The sequence below is a fragment of the Cavia porcellus genome, unplaced genomic scaffold (assembly GCF_034190915.1).
Source record: "Cavia porcellus strain 051 isolate PalLab524CR breed Dunkin Hartley unplaced genomic scaffold, mCavPor4.1 scaffold_12, whole genome shotgun sequence".
Classification (NCBI taxonomy): Eukaryota; Metazoa; Chordata; class Mammalia; order Rodentia; family Caviidae; genus Cavia; species Cavia porcellus.
The window spans coordinates 65,922,658-65,942,495 of NW_026947495.1; the positions used below are offsets into that span (position 1 = coordinate 65,922,658).

The 19,838-nt window shown below is 37.8% G+C and overlaps 1 protein-coding gene and 1 long non-coding RNA gene across 5 annotated transcripts in view; one reads left to right on the forward strand and one right to left on the reverse strand.

Annotated features, from left to right (window-relative positions):
* Positions 1–19,838, reverse strand: part of Ccdc141 (coiled-coil domain containing 141) — a 224,298-nt gene that overhangs the window by 36,761 nt on the left and 167,699 nt on the right. For all 3 annotated transcript variants that reach the window (XM_063259378.1, XM_063259379.1, XM_063259380.1), the window contains 4 exons: positions 17,397–17,588; positions 5,785–5,964; positions 1,253–1,432; positions 806–931 (listed from right to left, as the gene is read on the reverse strand). In XM_063259378.1, the coding sequence (XP_063115448.1) occupies positions 806–931; positions 1,253–1,432; positions 5,785–5,964; positions 17,397–17,588 (678 nt within the window). The remainder of the gene's footprint in view (positions 1–805; positions 932–1,252; positions 1,433–5,784; positions 5,965–17,396; positions 17,589–19,838) is intronic.
* Positions 1–19,838, forward strand: part of LOC134478324 (uncharacterized) — a 69,704-nt gene that overhangs the window by 3,923 nt on the left and 45,943 nt on the right. Inside the window, exon 3 of one of the 2 annotated variants that reach the window (XR_010050905.1) lies at positions 845–1,136. The exons of the other annotated variant lie outside the window; for it this stretch is intronic. This is a non-coding gene — a long non-coding RNA (uncharacterized LOC134478324). Of the gene's footprint in view, positions 1–844; positions 1,137–19,838 lie in introns of those variants that run through there. 2 annotated transcript variants of the gene reach the window in all.

Sequence of the window (19,838 nt, forward strand, 5' to 3'; positions counted from 1 at the left end):
AGGCAATCTGGGCCAGGGGTGTGGCTCATATCCTGGGGGTTTTCTGAGAGGGGCAAGAGACGGAGCACAACAAAATTCCTGGGATAGCAGTGGGGACTGCAGTGCCAGTGACCCGACAATGTAAGGTGATTTCACACACCAAGGGCATCAGAGTCCCTAAGTGAGACATTGCCCATCCTTGTTCTGAGATGTTTTTATTTAAACTTTTCTTAGCAATTAGAGTAATTAGGTGCTAAACCACTAAGTGCCTTGTTTTCCTTTGCCCTTTTTTTGCTTTTATTGTGGTAACATAAAACAAAATTCACCAGTTTTACCATTTTGAGTATACATCATCATTATCATCCGTCTCCAGAGCTTTTGCATCAACCCAAAGAGAAACTGTACCCCTTATACAGCTCCCCACTTCCTGCCTCTCTCTCTGCAGCCCTGGTAACTTCTATTCTGCTTTCTGTCTCTATGATTTATACATACATACATAGTATATTAATTAGAGTGAATATATGCTAAATGTAGTAATAATTTAATGACTAATTTAAGATTAAAAGTAAATTCAGGGCATTTTGTGGGCCAAACAATTATGTATTATTAAATACAGATGCAAACAGAAAAGGAGTAAGAAAATATGTCTTTACAGTTGAGTCTTAGACAAGCAATGGTTTTGTTAAAATAGAAAGACAGAAAAAAAAAAAGAAAGAAAGAAAGAAAGAAGTTCACCGGGCTGTAAAAATTAATTAGATAAACTTATAGTGGAATAGTTTTTAAATCATTTCTTTTAATTTCCTCAAATCCATCCATTTATCTTCACCTGGAACTGTGGCCTCATTTCAGTCCATTTTTTCTGCAGATCTGCAATGGTCTGGAGGCTTCCTCCAAGGTCAAGGGCGGACACAGGCATGAGTACTTCCTGAAGAAGCTTTAAGTTGTGAGAAGTCTGAAACAAACAGTGGATACTTATAAGGATGTTTTCCTTTTCTCCATCAGTAAATACCTGGTGATTATGCTTGGTGAACTGTCAAACTTTTCAACCCCTGAAACTAAAAATCTTTGAGCTTATAGTGATAAACCACCAAGGGCGTCTTTCTGTGTCTATGGATTGGCTACAGGCACCTCGCATAAATGAAATCACACAATATTTATTCTTTGGTGCCTGGTGTATGAAACTTGCCTGATAGCTTTCCAGTGTCTATCACGTTGTAGCAGGTGTCAGAATTTCATTTCTGTTTCAGGTTCAGTAACAAGCACACTGCCTCACCTTCTTAAGCTGCTCTTTGAATGCTCCCCACCGCTGCTTCATGGGCTCACGTGAGGTAGCTTCAAGCTGCCATGCAACCCGAAGGTGGCTGAGCTCTGCCCGCTCAGCCTTCTGGTTTTCCAGGGTGCTCTCCATAATGTGGGCTTCATTTTCCCCATTTGTTATCTCGCTCTTTTTTACCTGTTAAATTAATAATTCACATAATACTTTTCCTTTCACAAGAAATACAGAAACAGTGCTTGAGTTTCTACCTATAGTCTTGTTATTCTCTAGTGTTTGAAGGGCAATTTATGAGCACCAGAACTGATAAATTTTGAAGTCTACTGCACAAACTTAAAAGTGTATTCTACCTTTTATTTTAATGTACTCTTTAGAATATGCAAAAATCTCGGCATCCAAGAGAAGGAGGGAACTGATTGTGCAGGATTTCTGATTTTCCTTTAAATTCATCCATCATATGTACCCTGGGTTTCCTCAAAAATAAGACTTACTCAAAAAATAATCCACCTTGAAAACTAGAAATCAAAATGCCAGCTCTAGCCAGGCTATCCTTGCCTACAAAAATGACACCTACAATCAGAAGGGTATGGAAAGCTCTAGTAGGGTTTCTTGATGTCTAACTGCATAGTACAATTTAGGACAAATGATTTTGTGGTTGGAGGACTTAATATTTTGGCCACTCAGAAATATTAAATAATTTGTCTGCAGTCTAGTGAGTAAACACGATGATCATTTTACTTCTGTGTAGGGCATGGAAAATTTTGTCATAATCCAGTCTAAACAAATACTGAAATACCCATTTTCCATCTAATATATGTGCACTGTGACTGGACTTCTGATTGCTTATTTCCAGATAAGTTCTTAACATGCAGGCTGGTCCTGGATAGCATTCTTGGTATTCAGACCTATAATAAATTGGCACTTTCATCTATTAGAATTAAGGTCTAAAGCAATTTCTCTGATCTTCATGATTTTTGGATGAACCAAAAATGTTCTCAATCTCAAGCTGGAAAATATTATCCATGGCAATCAAACCAGAGCAGAACCCTCAATGGTCCAGACCAGCTGGGCCTCTTCTTTCTCACAAACAAAACAGTTACCATATTTCATCTGCAGTATTTGTCTGAATGTGTAATGATTGCACAGATATGTAAGAAAAATGTTTAACTTCACCAGCAATTTCATATCTGAGAATGTCACTAAACCATTAAAATGATCATGTGAATTTTAATTTTTGTCTATAAAGGGAAACCTATTTACCAGGACAATGGTGAAGACTTTGAGATAAAGTGACCATGTTTGGGTTTCAAGATAAAAGCCTATCAAGATGTAATAGTAAAATGCACACTATTTCTGAGAAGTCAGAATGATAATTTGAATATTATAAAAACTCAAGTTTATTCAGACATAATATAAAATATGACTTGGACTGGGTTCCTGTTACAGATCTTAAAAAACAAAGCTTGAGTACAATCCTAAATGTTCTAAACAAGAAATAAAGAACTTCTGCTTGGGGTAGGACGCAGTAGGTGTGGTAGAACGTGCTCCTGTTTAGACCAACTAGTGAAGCCGGCTGTGTGCAGAAAGCTCTGCTCTGAAAGAAGCACACAGCTGCCGCACCAACCGCAAGAGCCGGGTAAGCTCATGTATCTATTCCCATCTTCTCCCCAGGGGCAGTATCTAATTTGGTGCATGGACAGGAAACTGAAATTCAAGGATTTCCTGTAAATAGCAATGGAGCTTTGGGGAGATCTTCTTCTAAGGGTCTTGATAAAATACTGGGTCCATACAAGAGAATGATCTTAAAAATCTAAGCAAAAAGCCCCCGGAAAGCAAAGTGAAGTTTTTCAGCAGTTGCCTAAGACAAAGATTGGAGCTAGGACCCACCGGGGGCAGAGACTCGAGAGAAAGCACTGAGTCCTTGGTAGAGAACCCTGAGAGCCCAAGGTGAACAGCGGATGGAGCTTTGGAAAGGTGGGATTGCAGATTCACAGCTTCTGATTGGCTTCAGAGACCTCCCACCAATGCCCACCTGGAGAAAGAAGGGTGACCCATTCTAGAAAGGGAGAGCGTCACCAGAAGCCTGTCCAGTTCCTGGATTTGATATATTTTACAAGCTCTGTCAAAACACAGAACTACTTGAGAAAAGACTGAGAGAAAAAGTAGACAAGGTGGAGCGAATTGATACACATGTAAAACCCCTAGCATAAATATGATTCAAGAATATACAGAAAAAGTAGAACACGAAGAAGAAAATTCCATCAGCAATTAAATGTAAGTTTTAAAAGAACCAACTGCAAGTTTCTGAGCTGAAAAAATACTACTCTGAAATGAATTTAGCAATAAAAATGATAGTCAAAACATGAATCTTACAAGTATTTGGATTATTTTAGAAGTATATATAATCAAGAGATGGAAGAAAGTATACTGAACCAAGTACATGTGCAAAAGATACATGGATAGATGTTCTAAACAGAGCAAACAGAAAACAACTGGACTTCTCTATAAAGCTTCCACATTACATGGAAACATCGGCTAATTGCTTAGCAAATTTTTGGATGCTTAAGGGCTATGTCGGTTACGTAAGAAGCATTTAATGCATATTATGTTTTATATAGGTTTATCAATAGTCATCTTCATACAATAAAAGTTAAAATGAAGAAAATAAAAAGATGTGTACAGCTCAGAGTAGATGAGGACTGTAAATACCTAACTCCTCTAAGTGAATTCAGGCTCCAGAAAGAGATTAATTGCATCCCAAGGTACCAAGAAAATTGCAAATGTCAGTTTCTGAAAATCTACAGAAACTAGAAGGTCCAGATAATTAGGTAAAGGAGAATGTCCTGATTTTCAAAAGGGAACAAAGGATGGATTACACAAGTGACAGGTGTGTAAATTTCACACTGATATCTAGTGCAATAATTCTGTCATTATCAAATACTCTGTGAGCATTTTGGGAAAAAAATGCCTTCATCACTAGAAGTCAGCCTGATGTGTGTCAAATAATATTTATGTAGTTCATAGTACCTTAGCTATATAGGCCTTGTGTTGAGCAGTTCATTTGAGGAATTTTCCCATTATAGACTTTGGAAAATTATTGTGAAGTCATGGTTGAATAAAAGCACTATTGGGACGGTTCATGCTTGTTTAAAAAACTGGTTAATCAATAGATTGCTTCATAAACAGGGACATCAATCTGCTTTTTAGGCATTTTTATTAAAGAATTAATTACAGCCACAGAGGCTTACTTGTCAAATCTACAGAAATAAAACCAGGAGAAATAGCTAATATAGTAAATACGTTCAAATTAGTTTAACAAGAGGGAAGGGCGGGTGAAGACCAAATGAAATCAAGTAAGAATAAAAATGCAGGTTCACATTTGTATGACAAACACAAATGACTGACATAATATGGGTGAGACCTGGCTTGACTGAAGCTGCTGCACAAAGGTTATGAGCTTTGCTCAGTCATAAATTTAATATGAAAATAGCAAAACAGAGTTGCTGCTAAAAATGTTAGCCTCATTTTAGGTCTCATTAGTACACAATGATGTGCAGGCTTTTCATACACTGTGTGGTAGCTGTGCTTGCTTTCAGGTTATATCTTCTAATTTTTTTAAAGTGGTAGACAGTGCTAGAAAGAAAGAGAAGCATGGAGAGAAAAATTAAGCTGCTAAAACACACACATAAAGATTTGTGTGTGTTTAGCTATAAAAAAAGACTCACGTTAGACTTGGCAACTGGTTTCAATGGTGAAAGGAATTTCACATGTCAGAGAAATTAAATATAAATACTTTTCATTCCTGTGTAGCAATGGTTAGAAGAGATAGGAAGAGAGATTTATTTAAAATTTACAAACATTTAGATAAATAAGATTGAGTGATTGAAAATTTCAAAAAATAAAGTTTCTAGCAGCTGGCACTTCTTAATAATGAAATAAGCAATTTCATTAGGAAGATTCCCGAGGCAATGAAAGCAGGTGGGATTAACCGTCTTTAAGAATTCCAGGAAAATATTTGCATCAGAGGTGGATATAAGAATGCTAGCGTGTTTTACAGTTTTGCAATTACTAAGTTTAGACACACTTGTAAATGCAATGGAGCATCACTATAGAAAGATCTGCTGAAGATCTGAACAAGATTCAAAAATGTTTGAAATTCTTCAAAACAAAGATTCATCCCTTATATAACCTGTTGGAGCCCCTGAAAATTTTATAAGGACCTCATTGCATGCTTCCCACATAACTCAGAACTTTGGTGTGACTTCTGAGGACTTTGTAATAATGATGTCGCACTTGATCTATAGTTGCTCTTTCTTCTTAATGGTTAAATGAAGTCTTCTCATTATAAATTAGTCAGGGCTCTCTGACCAAGTAAGCATACAAATGTTGGGCTTCAGGACTGGTCTAGATTGAAGATAAAAGGAACTTTGGAAAACAGCCCTGCTAATTAATAGACATAGAACTCTTGAATTTATGATTTTGACATTGATAAGTAATCCTTGTAGAAAGTGTGACTCATTTAATGTTCTTACCATTTGTATTAAATTAAGGAACTTGATCCCCAGGTCTTGGGATAAAAAACTTTTCTTTAAAAATAGCTGCCACTGCTTCTCAGCTGAGCCAGACCAAAACTGGGCTTTAGCATCATCCTCTTCTTTCCGAGGGATTTTGGTTTGATAAAATTTCTTTAGGCTCTGAAACTGCTCCTCTACCTAAAAAAAGAGAGAGAAGATAAATGAAAGTTATGAACATATAAAGATATTTTTAAAGAAAAGGAACACTAGGTTTCAGTAAAAGCATATATACAATCAAAATGCATTCTCTAAATAATTATGGAATAGTGTCGCTTTACTGAAAAGATATGAGGATCTATTTAGACTGTTGACAGATAGGACCACCTGTGGCTGATAAATTGAGCTGACAAGATTATTACCCATAAGAACTATTTCTTGTAGCCACTGTCCTGTTTACATATTACATATTTGTGTATGCTTTGCATTTTGGAACAATTTCTGTCAAAGATTAGGTGATTCCGTTTAAGGCTGAATTTTGTAAGTTAGAAGAAAAACACATAGAAAATCAAGAAGTACAAGTCAGAAGGAAATACAGGTCAGGGAAAGATTATCAGTAATCAGTAGGTTACAATTCACTTCTAAACCAGGATAAAAGTAAATAACTATTAATTTTCTGTTTAAGTTAAATTACCTTCATGAGCTAATATTATAACATATATTATTTTGCCTCATTTAAATTATATTTTCTCATTTGCTAACCTATGTTAGCGGTACTAGATTTTTAAAATTACTCTCCTTGAGCAGAGTTTATATAAAATCAAATGTGTATTAAGGAATTGGGTGATGTAGAAATAGTAGAAAATGGGGCGGATCCGGAGTCCCTGCAGAAGCCCGTTCCTTTGTCTGAAGGACTGAATACTTCTGCAAGCAGGGAGGCATCGCAGCTTCCTGAGGCACCTCAGCCTGTGGTGAGTGCCCAGCACAGTCTGCCCAAATCTCAGACTGTTCCGGACCCCCCAGGCTTCTGGGTGCAGTGAAGTGGAGCAGTGGGTTAGAGGCCACTACAGCTGCCTCCCCATCCCCCCCGGCTACACTTGGAAGTCTGCTGAGCTCCTGACGGATGGGCGGGCCTACACTAACCCCCGAGCCCAGCCGCGCCTAGCCATCTGCCTGCAGAGGAGGAGCTGGGCGGATCTGGAGTGCCTGCAGAAGTCCCTTCCTTTGCCTAGAGGACTGTGGATATCTCTGCAAGCAGGGAGGGATCACAGGATCCTGAGGCACTGTGGCCTGTGGAGAGCACCCTAACCCGGCTGCAATTGAAGAGCTGTGGATCTTCCAAGGGGCAGGTGGGCGCACAGTGTCCCTGAGGCCCAGCTTGTCTGGAACTGCGGAGTTCTGAGCAGGCAGAGGAGGGACACTGGTTCTGCAGGCCCAATGGCTTGGGGTAGTGCGGTGTCAGAGGCTCAGTAGCTCCAAACATAGAAGGGAATTTTCAACAGATCCTGAGGAAGCTTTCAAATAACACTTGAAACACAGAAATATACAAAATGACAAAACGAAAGACCAAATTACAACCTCAAACCTCCAGCCCATCTCAGGAAACCCTAGGAGCAATGTATATAGAAGAAAATATATCCCATCCACCTCATATATCGGACATAATAGCTACTGAAGTTGACAAACAACTCCAGGAAGCTTTAAAGAAATTCAAACTCGAAATAATCTCCCAGATAAAAGAAGAAATGATAAAAGAAATGAAAGAGATTCTAAATATATCTAAAGAAAACACAGATAAAAAATTGGAGGAACTAAACAAAAAGATAGAATCCCTAGACGAGCAATATAAGAAACAAACAGAATACATAATGCAGATGCACAGAGATATACAGGAAATAAAAAACTCCACTGAAAGTTGTAAAAACCGCCTTAATGAAAGTGAAGATAGAATTTCAGACCTTGAAGACATGATTGCAGCTAGTGAACAGGAAAGGAAAGATCTTTTGAAAATAACAAGGAATCAGGAAACAACAATTCAACAACTGCAAGACGATGCAAAGAAGAATAACATAAGAATGATAGGGATTAATGAAAGAGAGGGAGACAACATAAAGGATGTCAAGCGGATATTTAGAGAAGTAATAGCTGAAAATTTCCCAAGCATGAGATCAGAAACTGACATCAAGATCAGTGAAGCATATAGAACTCCAAACACTCATAACCAAAATAAAACTACACCCAGACATATAATAATCACCATCCCAGAAATCCAACACAAGAATAGATTACTAAAAGCTGTCAGAGAGAAAAGACAGATCACTTATAAAGGAAAACCTATCAGAATCACAGCAGACTTCTCAGCACAAACGATAAAGTCAAGAAGAGCATGGAGTGAAATATTCCAGATCCTAAAGCAAAATGATTTCCAACCAAGACTGATATATCCTGCAAAACTATCATTCAAAATAGATGGTGCAATACGATACTTCCATGACAAAGAACAGCTGAAGAACTTCATGAACACCAAACCGACCCTGCAAAAAATATTGAAAGACAGTTTAGATACACAAAGGAAAAAACCACTAAGCAAAGCAAATAATTAAACAGAACAGAAAGATAAAGATGCAACAGCAGAGAGATAACATTCCTACAATTAACCAGCATTTAACAGTAATAACCATTAATGTAAATGGTCTCAATGCACCAATCAAAAGAAACAGACTAGCAGAATGGATCAAGAAACAAAATCCAACCATATGCTGTTTACAGGAAACCCATCTAACCCAGAAGGATACTCACAGACTGAAAGTCAAAGGATGGAAAACAATTCTTCATGCAGCAGGAATCCAGAAAAAGGCAGGAGTAGCCATTCTGTTTGCAGACAACGTGAACTTTAAACCAACAATGACCATAAAGGACAAAGAAGGTCACTACATACTCGTAAGGGGAAAACTCCAAGAGGAAGAGATAACTATCTTAAATATATACGCACCAAACTCCAGAGCACCAAGTTATATAAAACAATTATTAACAGAAATGAAAACTCAAATTATCAGTAACACAATTGTAACAGGAGACCTTAATACGCCATTGACACCAAGGGACAGATCAACCAGACAGAAAATGAGCAAAGAAATAACAGAACTGAATCATACCTGTGAACAAATGGGTTTGATAGACATATACAGGATGTTCCACCCAACAACATCTGAATACACATTCTTCTCAGCAGTACATGGATCATTTTCTAAAATAGACCATATATTAGCTCACAGAACATATTTAAACAAGTGCAAAAGAGCTGAAATCATCCCTTGCGTGTTATCGGATCATAGCGCTCTGAAATTAGAAATTAATGATAAAAGATACTGCAAAAATCCCACAAACACATGGAAACTGAATAACACACTCTTGAGTAATCAGTGGGTCACAGAGGAAATTAAAGAAGAAATCAAACAATACCTAAAAGAAAATGAAAATACAGATACAACTTACCGGAACCTGTGGGATGCAATGAAAGCCGTCCTGAGAGGAAAATTTATTGCACTGAGTTCCCACATCAGGAAAACAGAACGAATACAAATAAATAACTTGATGCTACACCTCAAACAGCTAGAAAAAGAAGAGCAAGTCAAGCCCAAAGCCAAAAGAAGAGAGGAAATTATAAAAATCAGAGCAGAAATCAATGCAATAGAGACTAAGAAAACAATCCAAAGAATCAACAAATCAAAGAGTTGGTTCTTTGAAAGAATAAATAAAATCGATAAGCCCCTAGCCAACCTTATTAAAAAAAGGGAAGAAAAAGCTCAAATTCATGCAATAAGAAATGAAAAAGGAGAAATCACTACAGACCCAATAGAAATACAGAAGATCATCAACACCTACTTCGAAAACCTCTACTCTCAAAAGTTTGATAACACAGAAGAAATAGACAGATTCTTAGAAGCATATGAAGTGCCAAAGCTAGATCAAGAGGATGTAAAACTGTTGAATAACCCAATCTCTGTTACTGAAATTGAAAATGTAATTAAGTCCTTACCCACCAAGAAGAGCCCAGGCCCAGATGGATTCACTGCAGAATTCTACAAGAAATACAAAGAAGACCTAATGCCGACACTCCTCAAACTGTTCAATGAAATTGAAAGGGAAGCAATCCTTCCTAAGTCGTTCCTGGAAGCAAATATTACTCTAGTACCAAAACCTGAGAAAGACCCAACTAAAAAAGAGAACTATAGACCGATCTCCCTAATGAACACAGATGCAAAAATCCTCAATAAAATATTGGCAAATAGGATCCAGCAAATCATCAAGAAGATTATACACCATGACCAAGTGGGATTCATCCCAGGAATGCAAGGATGGTTCAACATACGCAAATCAATAAATGTAATCCACCATATCAATAAAGCCAAAAATAAGAATCACATGATCATTTCTATAGATGCAGAAAAAGCCTTCGATAAGGTCCAACATTTATTCATGATAAAAACTCTACAGAAAATTGGAATAGATGGTCTTTACCTCAATATAATAAAGGCCATTTATGACAAACCAACAGCCAGCATCATTCTAAATGGCCAAAAATTGAAAGCCTTTACTTTAAAATCAGGCACAAGACAAGGATGTCCTTTATCACCACTCCTATTTAATATAGTACTGGAAGTACTAGCCAGAGCAATTAGGCAAGAAAGAGAAATAAAAGGGGTAAAGATAGGAAAAGAAGAAGTTAAGTTATCATTGTTTGCAGATGACATGATACTCTACATAGAAGACCCCCTAAACTCCATTGAAATACTCTTAGATACAATAAATAAATTCAGTAATGTGGCTGGATACAAAATCAATACTCAGAAATCAATAGCATTCCTATACATGAACAACAAAATTATAGAGAGGGAAATAAGAGAAACTGGACTATTCACATTAGCAAGCAAAAAAATGAAATATTTAGGAATTACTCTTACGAAAGAAGTGAAAGACTTATACAGTGAAAACTATAATACACTGAAAAAGGAAATTGAAGATGATCTCAGAAAATGGAAAGACATCCCTTGCTCATGGATAGGAAGAACAAACATTGTGAAGATGGCCATTCTCCCAAAACTCTTATACAGATTCAATGCAATCCCAATAGAAATACCATCAACATACCTTATAGATCTAGAGAAATCACTCCTAAATTTCATCTGGAACCAGAAGAGACCTAGAATCGCAAAGGCAATTCTAAGCAGCAAAGGCAAAGCAGGAGGCATCACAATCCCTGACTTGAAATTATACTACAAAGCAACAGTAGTAAAATCAACATGGTATTGGAATCAAAACAGAGGCGAAGATCAATGGAATAGATTAGAAGATACAACCACAACTACAAACACACTCAACCACCTTATCTTTGATAAAGGAGCCAAGCAGGTTCACTGGAAGAACGACAGTCTCTTTAATAAATGGTGCTGGAAAAACTGGCTCTCCCTTTGCCGAAAACTAAAGCTAGACCCATGTCTATCACCATGTACTAAATTAAAATCTAAATGGGTCAAAGATCTGAATATTAAAACAGAAACACTAAATCTATTGGAAGACAAAGTGGGTAGAAACCTTGGAGACATAGGAGTAGGTAGAGAATTCATGAACAGGACTCAAACCGCACGGGAAACACTTCCCAGAATCAATAACTGGGACCACATCTTATTAAAAAGTTTCTGCATGTCAAAAGAAATCTCCAGCATAGTGAAAAGAAAACCCACAAACTGGGAAAAGATTTTAGTGAACTCTCTCTCAGACAAGGGACTCTTGTCTAAAACATATAAAGAATTAAAAAAACTCAGACCTCCAAAATTCAAAGATCCAATCCAAAAATGGGCATCTGAGATGAATACGCAATTCTCAGATGAAGAAATGCAAATGGCAAATAAATATATGAAAACATGCTCATCATCATTGGTCATCAGAGAAATGCAAATTAAAACCACACTGAGATTCCATCTCACTCCTGAAAGAATGGCCAGGATCAAGAAAACCAACAACAACAAATGCTGGAGAGGATGTGGGGAAAAAGGAACTCTCCTGCACTGTTGGTGGGAGTGTAGACTGGTACAGCCTTTGTGGAGGTCTGTCTGGAGGTTTCTCAAAAAGTTGGGATTGGAAATCCCATTTATTCCAGCTATTCCACTTCTAGGCATATTCCCAGAAGAACTGAAAGCATCATACCACAGTGATTTATGTGCACCTATGTTTATAGCAGCACAATTTGTAATCGCCAGATCTTGGAAACAACCCAAGTGTCCATCAACTGAGGAATGGATAAAAAAGTTGTGGTATTTCTATACAATGGAATATTATTCAGCTATAAAGAAGGATCACATTGAGATATTTATCAATAAATGGGCGCAGCTTGAGACCATACTCATAAGTGAAATAAATCAATCTCGCATGTGTGAATACCGAATAGTTTCCCTAATGTAAGTAATGATTCAAATATATGAAAATATGTGGCAATCATGATTCCCCATTATGTGGCCTTGAAGCCTTATAAAATTTTCACTTATTAATTAGAAAGGCTTTATTCCGGGCTTCTTGATATGGAAATATTTGAAGCTATAGTATATGAAGTTTTATCCAAATATCTCAAGGAAAAAGACAGACACTATGGTAACTATTATTCTTTAAAAAAATTATTTAGTTATTTCTTATGTTTATTTTAATTAAGGGAAAAATTTAAAAAATTAGGATATATAATAGTAACTCTTTTCGATTTCCTATTAACTTGTTTTGAAGTCCTGTAATGCTCCCACGATCTTGTTTTGACTGATTAGACTCTGTTCCATTCTGTGGGATAGTATCAGGTCCGAGGGTATAGGCAACTACTTTGAAGGCAGTAAGATTCACTAAGATGCCCATTCTGGTTTGACTATTGTCTCCTTTGGAAGTCCTGTAATGTTTACAATGTCTAAGTTTTATTGGTCTTGTTCTCTACTGTTTTGTCCAACTTTATAATATCTAATGAGATAGACAAATCTTTTTAAGGAAACAAGAGACAACGTTGATAACTATTGTTAATAACCGTATACTCTGTTCTACATCATGTGCTAAGTCTATCCTTGGTTTTCACTGACAGCTTTGTTCTGCCATATTTGACTTTATTCTCCCCCCCCCCAAAAGTAATAAGAACTAAGGAGTAATAAAATCTAAAATGTGTAAATTTTGTTGTAAAAAGAGAGGAAGGGGAAAAAAGAGCTCTAACGGATATAACAGCAAGTGTGTATAGGGATGTTGAATAGCTGACTATATTAATGTTTTTGGATCATTGAACACAGCTGTTTGTAGTCTCTCTGTTTGAATGTCTACTTTGTATTCTTTGATACTGTGATTTGAGCAACTATTTCCAAGATGATAATATGTAATCTATTAACAGGTGATTTCTTACTGTTATGCTTTTTTTGTAGTTCTGTATTATATGTAACCTTACACTGCTTTGTTTTGTTTTGTGTTTTTCTCTTTTTCCTCTTAAATAAAAAAAAAAAAAAAAAAAAAAAGAAATAGTAGAAAATATTTGACATGGATTTTATGTATTTTGAATAATAATAGCTAATAAGATGACTCAAAGGGCTCATATTCCCTTAAACAATTGACAGAGTAAGAAATTTCAGGCGACAGTCATCATATTTTAAAGGTTTTAACAACAGTCTTAATTTGAATGAGCTAATAGGAGTGTCTACAAATGGCCCTCATTTTGGGTCTCCTAGTTTTGGGTCTCCCACTTATTCATGTCTGCTTGGTTGATGCTGGTGCCTTCAGCTCAGAATGGTCTTTGCTTGATTCTCTTCTATTTAGTCTTCATAAACTAGCTACAGTGCCACTAATATTTCCTAATAAGAACGAATCATCTATTTTCCTGGGTACTGAAAGATAGCTTCATGAGTGAATTATTACAACAAAAAGACAAGTCAACAGCCAGTGTTAGGTGCACAGTGAGGAAAGATGGCCAGTCCTTTCTATAAAATAAACAGGGAAAAGCTTCCCTTGGGAAGTGACATTTGGCCTGTCTTGAAGAATTGCCCAGTGTGAGAGGGAGTAGAGTGGGTCCCAGATGGAAGGAATAAATGTGTGAAAGCCAAGTATGAACGCACTGGCTGTTTCAGAGGACAGTGAATGCTCTTGCGGTGGGTGAAGTCAGTTTGCCCAAGCTGAGTGGTAAGAAAGAGGTTGGGGGATACCTGTACTGCCATACAGCTGACCAGCAAATTTCAACTTGTTTTCTACTATACCCAACAGGATGGAGGGTAATACACTTTTTGTTAGGCAACCAGTATTTCAACAGAGTAGCTGTGCACCGTGGGCTGGGTTATTTATATAATCAAGCCAGTTATGTGCAACACTCCAGACATAAGGTTTAATTCATGCTCTTTTTCCAACTATTCACAAAAGCCTCTATGAAGCTATGTGAGAATGATGTCTTGATAGGAATTCCTTTGAATCTGTAGATGTTTATTTTTTAAGTGAATTAATGATAAACCTTAATATTTAGCCATTGTGGTAAAAAGTTACTAGCAACTTGCCTCACTTATTATATGTGTTACATCACCTGAATTTCAGTAGGCTCCGTGGCCACATTTGCCTTAGAATGATGTTTTTTTCCTCCAAAGAAAGAGAGAGAGAGAAGGGAAGAATTACTGACTTGCTTATGCCAGGAAGTGATGATGAGGACTTGAACTGAGAAAGCACCGGTCTAAATGAAGAGAAAGGTAGCTTAGAAACCTTTTAGGTTGTCTCAGTGAGCAAACACGGGACAGTATGGCTTTTGAAACCGTAAAACAAAAAATGGTGATTAAACTTCAGTTTTGGTATTTCCTAGCAGCTTGATACGGTATACACCTAAGTTCCGAGAGATTCAATTTCCTTCGTTTGGAAAACAGGGATAACAGCAATGAAAACATAGAAATACAAGGATTAAATGATCAGGAGCGAAAAGCATAAGATACAGTGTGAAATAAAATAAATTTATCTTGAGGGAATGGTTGGGAAAGACATCAGCACTTCTATGTCAGACTTCAGAGAAATATAGAGTTATTGACCCAGTGCCTAAATACAGAAGGAAAACAATAACCCAGCAAAAGCTGATGCTGGTGTTTCCCTGAATTTGAAGAGCCTAGAGGTTGGAAGGTAATTGAAATCCTTGGTCTGGAGCTCAGGAGAGTTAGAAATGAGGAATTACTTTCCAGCTACTGGAGAATTAAAGCCACAGGAACAAATGTTATTTTTCTAAAGAAAGTGAGTGCCATGTGCAAAAGGAAGGATAATCTGTGACCTGTATATTTCAAGAACAAAAAGGATAAATATATTAAGAAAAGGAACAGACAAATAAAATGATTCCACTTACATGAAATATCAAAAAAACAAAAAGCATGTCTAGAAAGACAGAAAGAAGAGCAGTGCTTGCCGAGGCTGGGGGTGTGAGCGCTCAGGCTCTGTAAAGGTTTACAGAGATACACTGAACCTAGAGCGTGGTGTTGGTTCCACAGCTCTATAAATATTAAACATCATAAAATAGTGAATTTTATGCTATATCCATTATACTTCAATAAATCTGGTTTTTTTAAGGAGAAGAGAGTGGGTTGACCAGATTAAATAAACGCTTCAGAGAGCTCAAGCAGATGGAGGCGGACAGTACAGCATTTCATCTGTCCACTCTAAAGTAGCTCATGAGAACATCTTCAGTGGAGTGAAGAGATGGCAAATGGCAGAGCTGGAAAGGGAGAAAATGAATTGCAGTGGGAGAAGGCTATAGAGGATGAACAAGCAGGGGCAGGAATGTCATCTTCCTATTCCACATATTTGTATGTGGAGGGGAGGAAGCATGCCAAGGAGGCAGGCTTGGCAGAGCAAGACTGTTTAGATGGAAGCACAGAACAAGGGAGAAGGAAGCAAAGGAAAAGGCAAGTTAGAACAGTAGAGGATCCCAAAGGATGTAGGCGCACATAGGCAGTGACTGGTTACTGACGAGACCTGGACGGAAGAGGGGATGCCACTTTAGGTGAGCCAGGGCAGGTGTGAAAGAGGAAGTCAAGACAAGGAGGCTCAATGGTTTCATTTTTAAAGATCCACGAGGTGAGACATCAGCTAAGGCTTAGAAATGGAAATGGGTGAGGTGCTTGGAAATCACTACAGAATGGGAGCCATCTAGGGAGCATGTGTGGAACCCAGCTGAGCAGAAACCCATAAACCTGGGATAGCACCAATCAGCACAATAGTTGTGATTTGCCACAGGAGCGTGTGGAAGATTGGAAAGTTGAGCAAACAGAGTGTTGGACTGAACTAGTGTCGGGAGTTGGCAAAGTCCGTCCTGGTGGAAGTCAGGGAATTGAGGGGCTGGGTGGAGAATGGAAGTGAGTAACCATGAGCTGGTGAGGCAACAGGGCGAGGCAGCGGGGGAAGGGAGTAACAGCCTGGTAGCACTCCAGGAGTAGAAGGATGCTACCTCTGCCAGGTTGGAAAAGAGTTTAGTGAGAACAGGGAAGTTGAAGGACGTAAGGTTCTTCTGAGAAATCACTGTTTGCAAAACCGAGGCTTCACCTTAGAGAGACTGCTGGTGCCAGTGGCCAGAGTGGGCCATGGAAGTGGATGCTTAATACAAAGTCAAGTAGGCATGTTTTTGGCAGGGAAGATGCAAAAAGCAAGCATTTATGGTAGTTTCTCTACTGTTTCATATTCTGAATAAAAATGTTAATCATCCAAAGGATCCTATTGTTGTAATACTTCTGCAAACCATGAGAGTTTAGGATCATGAACTTAAAGGAAGTTAAAAATAACAAACAGTTCAGGAAAGATGTAGAAAAGGACAAAGCAAGTACCTGAGATTTCTAGGGACTGTACAAGGGCTTCCTCCAGATTGGACCAAGGAGGTGTGTGTAGGCAGGAGGGGAGGAGTGGGAGGTTGAGGGTGAGGGTTCTGTTTCCACATAAGGTACAGTTGGACCATAGTAAATGAAGCTTTTCTACCACTGACACCATCTTCAAGAAATTAACCTTGGAGAGGTGAAATCATAGTGTACTAGGGGAAAATATGAGACTATCTAACATCATCATGTCAAAACAAAGCCTCAAACAAATTTCAGTGAAGTAACTTGTTAAAGACTATCAGAAAGATAGATGAGGCTGAACCAATAGCCTGTATCTGCTAATTTGACAGCGTTTATAAGTCAGCAATGGCAAACCTTTTAGAGCTTTCCATGATACAGACTGCCCACTGTGGCCTGCATGCCACAGGTTTGCCATCTTTGGTATAAATGAACCACACTAATTGCTTAATAGTCAAAGAAATTCATGATTTAGAAGATGATTCTTTTTAAAAATAACTTTGTTCTAGATTTAGGATATTGTAAATATGGATAGATGCAATAAACAACATTGAAATACTTTCTTTATCCCTACAGCTACACATCCATATTTAAATTATTCTTTGATGAAACAACTTCTTTTTGGCATTTGATGCCTTGAAGAATAAAGGGCCTAAGGAAAGTGTGTGTACTGGGTAGAGGAGATGAAACCATGCACCAGGGAAGAGCTTATGTCCCCATAGGAAGCACAAAGATGTGCAGAAGCCACATTGATGACGTAGGGCAGCGTACTTATCATACCTCCTCTGATGACTTTAGAAACGCCACATAGGTTTGCAGGACTTGTGACCTGGAACTGATGCTTTCACTAAGTATGTTTAATTCTTCTTCCAGCCATTTAGCTTTAAAGGAAAGTGATGCCACTTCCTCAGGTTCAAATTCATTGTTCTCTGTCATGATTTTTGTAGCTGCCTGTAATGCTTGCGATGTCTCCTACGAAAGGAAAGCACCAGGGGTCAGAGCTGGGAGGGGAATCACGAGCATTCACATTTCATTACCTTTCTGCAACAGTCATCTATTACAATTATTAACTGAATTCATACTAAGAATTTGCTCCATAAAAGAGAGGCACAACTTTCTAAATTTCCAAAAAGGAAAAAAAAAAAAAAAAGACACTTTATAAGAGACAAAAAGGCTATTTTAAATACTTGTGTGAAAATTCTTATAAGAAATTGAACAATGGGTGAAGCAAGTTCTTAAACTAAGCTTGTCATACAAGAGATAGCAAATTCACAAAACTTACTCATCTTTAGTTTAAAAATCAAATATCAATTATGCAATCTTACTTATTAAATCTTTATTGAGCAGAAGCCTAAGTAATGCAAAGAATCAGTTGATCTCACTTGCCTAGGGGAGTATCCTACAATATCAACTTGATGTCTTGATGTAATTTCTGACACAGGTCAGTATGCACACCATATCTCATCTGACGACTTTAGAAATGCCACAGAGGTCTGCAGGACTTGTGACCTGGAACTGATGCTTTGGCCAAGTACATTTAATTCTTCCTCTGAAAACCTTTTAGAGCTTTCCATGACACAGACAGCCCCCTGTGGCATGCATGGCGAGATTTGTCATCATTGATTAAAATGAACCAAACTAATTGCTTAGTAGTCAAAGAAATCCATGATTTAGAAGATGATTCTTTTCCAAATAATTTGGTTGTAGATTAAGGATATTGTTTTAGGTTTACGCTAGCTCAATAAACAGCATTGAAATACTTTATTTGTGCATACAGCTACACGTCCATATTTAAATTATTTTTTGGTGAAACAACTTCCTCGTTCAACACTTGGTGCCTTGAAGAACAAAGGACCTACAGAAAGTGCTGATTAAATGGATGAGTTGGCATTTCAGGCATTACATAGATGAGGTCATTTGCTGCATAAGGACATTTCAGTCAGTGATGGATTGGATGTGCAGGGGGCAACGGCTCCTTCAGGTTGTAACGGAGTAGAAAAGCTCCTATATTGGCTCCTAGTGGTGTCATAGCCAATATAAGGTCATAGTGTGATACATTATTTATGAGTTTTGATAGTGGTATTTAAAAACTTATTGTATTGCAAATCATATACAATATAGTACATATAATTATGTGTAATATATATTTGATTAGGATAATGAATGACTACTACGGGCTTTTGTTTACTATATTTATTGATATTTTAGAGTATATTCTGCTTGGTGTTAAAAGTGTTTACTGTAAAGCAGTGTAGCCGCTTTTGCTGCAACCAGACACAAACATCTTACACATACCACGTTCTCAGTTGCCTCAAAAGGTCGTACTGATCAATTAATCTTTCCAGCTAGGTTTGTACAAACATAGGTTGTGATGTTCCCACAGTGAGCAAATGGCCTAATGGCACATTTCTCAGACTGTGTCCCCATAATTGAGCAACATAAGATCGTATAATTGCCACAGAAAGAGCTATGTAAAATTTCATGTGAGAATGAGCCAGGAATCAAACAGAAATGAAAGAACAGTTTCGCTCTCATTGAAGAAGGAGGGATTGCCTTCCTGTGTATTTAATATGCTTCCCAAGTACTCCGCTGAATGAAACTAATTGTAATTTACCAGCCTTGCTCGCTGGTTGCCTTCGGAGAAGAGGAGCGGGGGATTTCTTTCCTTGCAATCTCTTCCCTGCTTCTAAAATTTCTAAAATAAAAAAAAAAACTGTTCCTACACAAAGTTTATTTTAACCCTTTTCAATAATGCAAAAAAAGTGCCTCATTTTTAAAAAAAAGTTGCCATTCCTAGATTTCAAGTGGGGGCGCCATCTCTGAAAGGGGCTCCTTGCATGCCAGGGAAAACATGACTTGTCACCAAAGTGGCAGACAGTGACCTTGGCACAGGTTTGGATTAGGAATCACTGAGTCCAAGTCCCCCAGGAAAAGGATTAGGGGGAGCTGGAGAAGGCGCCAGGGCGAGGAGGGGCCGTTCATGTCTCTGCAGACTGAGTGTGGGAAAGCAGTGCATGTTGCTTCTTGTAATTTTCTTTTGCAACTTTGTACAGAGTCACAATCTTCTAGAAGTATTCTGTTGCCTCCTTTGGCATCCCCAAAAGGAACTGCTATGCCCTTTCAGGCAGGGAAAAGAAGCCAAATGAGTGTTTAACACAGGCTATAATGCTTTCTTTCAGTGAGCTTACATGTCTGTATAAATATAACTTATACATAACAGTA